The sequence below is a fragment of the Eurypyga helias genome, unplaced genomic scaffold, assembly GCF_000690775.1.
Source record: "Eurypyga helias isolate BGI_N326 unplaced genomic scaffold, ASM69077v1 scaffold21709, whole genome shotgun sequence".
NCBI lineage: Eukaryota > Metazoa > Chordata > Aves > Eurypygiformes > Eurypygidae > Eurypyga > Eurypyga helias.
In genome coordinates, this window is record NW_010274212.1 from 1,476 (window position 1) to 1,687 (window position 212).

General features: G+C 69.8%; 1 protein-coding gene across 1 annotated transcript in view; it reads left to right on the top strand.

The window, feature by feature from the left end:
• Window positions 1-110, top strand: part of STAR (steroidogenic acute regulatory protein) — a gene marked incomplete at its 5' end in the record, with an annotated part of 1,570 nt that extends 1,460 nt beyond the window's left edge. Inside the window, one exon of the mRNA XM_010159757.1 lies at window positions 1-110. This exon is cut by the window's left edge and continues 70 nt beyond it. Coding sequence (XP_010158059.1) covers window positions 1-110 — 110 coding nt within the window.
• Between the last annotated feature and the right edge of the window lie 102 nt (window positions 111-212).

Below are 212 nucleotides of genomic sequence, written 5' to 3' on the forward strand. Positions count from 1 at the left end.
GTGACTGCGTCAGCGTCCGGTGCTCCAGGAGACGCGGCTCCGCCTGCGTCCTGGCCGGCATGGCCACGGAACACGGAGCTATGCCCGAGCAGGAAGGGTTTGTAAGGTAACCACCGCCGGCATTCCCTGGCGGGGAGGCGCTGGGAGCGGGAATCACGCGGCAGCTGTTGGGGGGGCTGCGTTCGGCTCGGCTCGGTCACACCGCGGCGTTG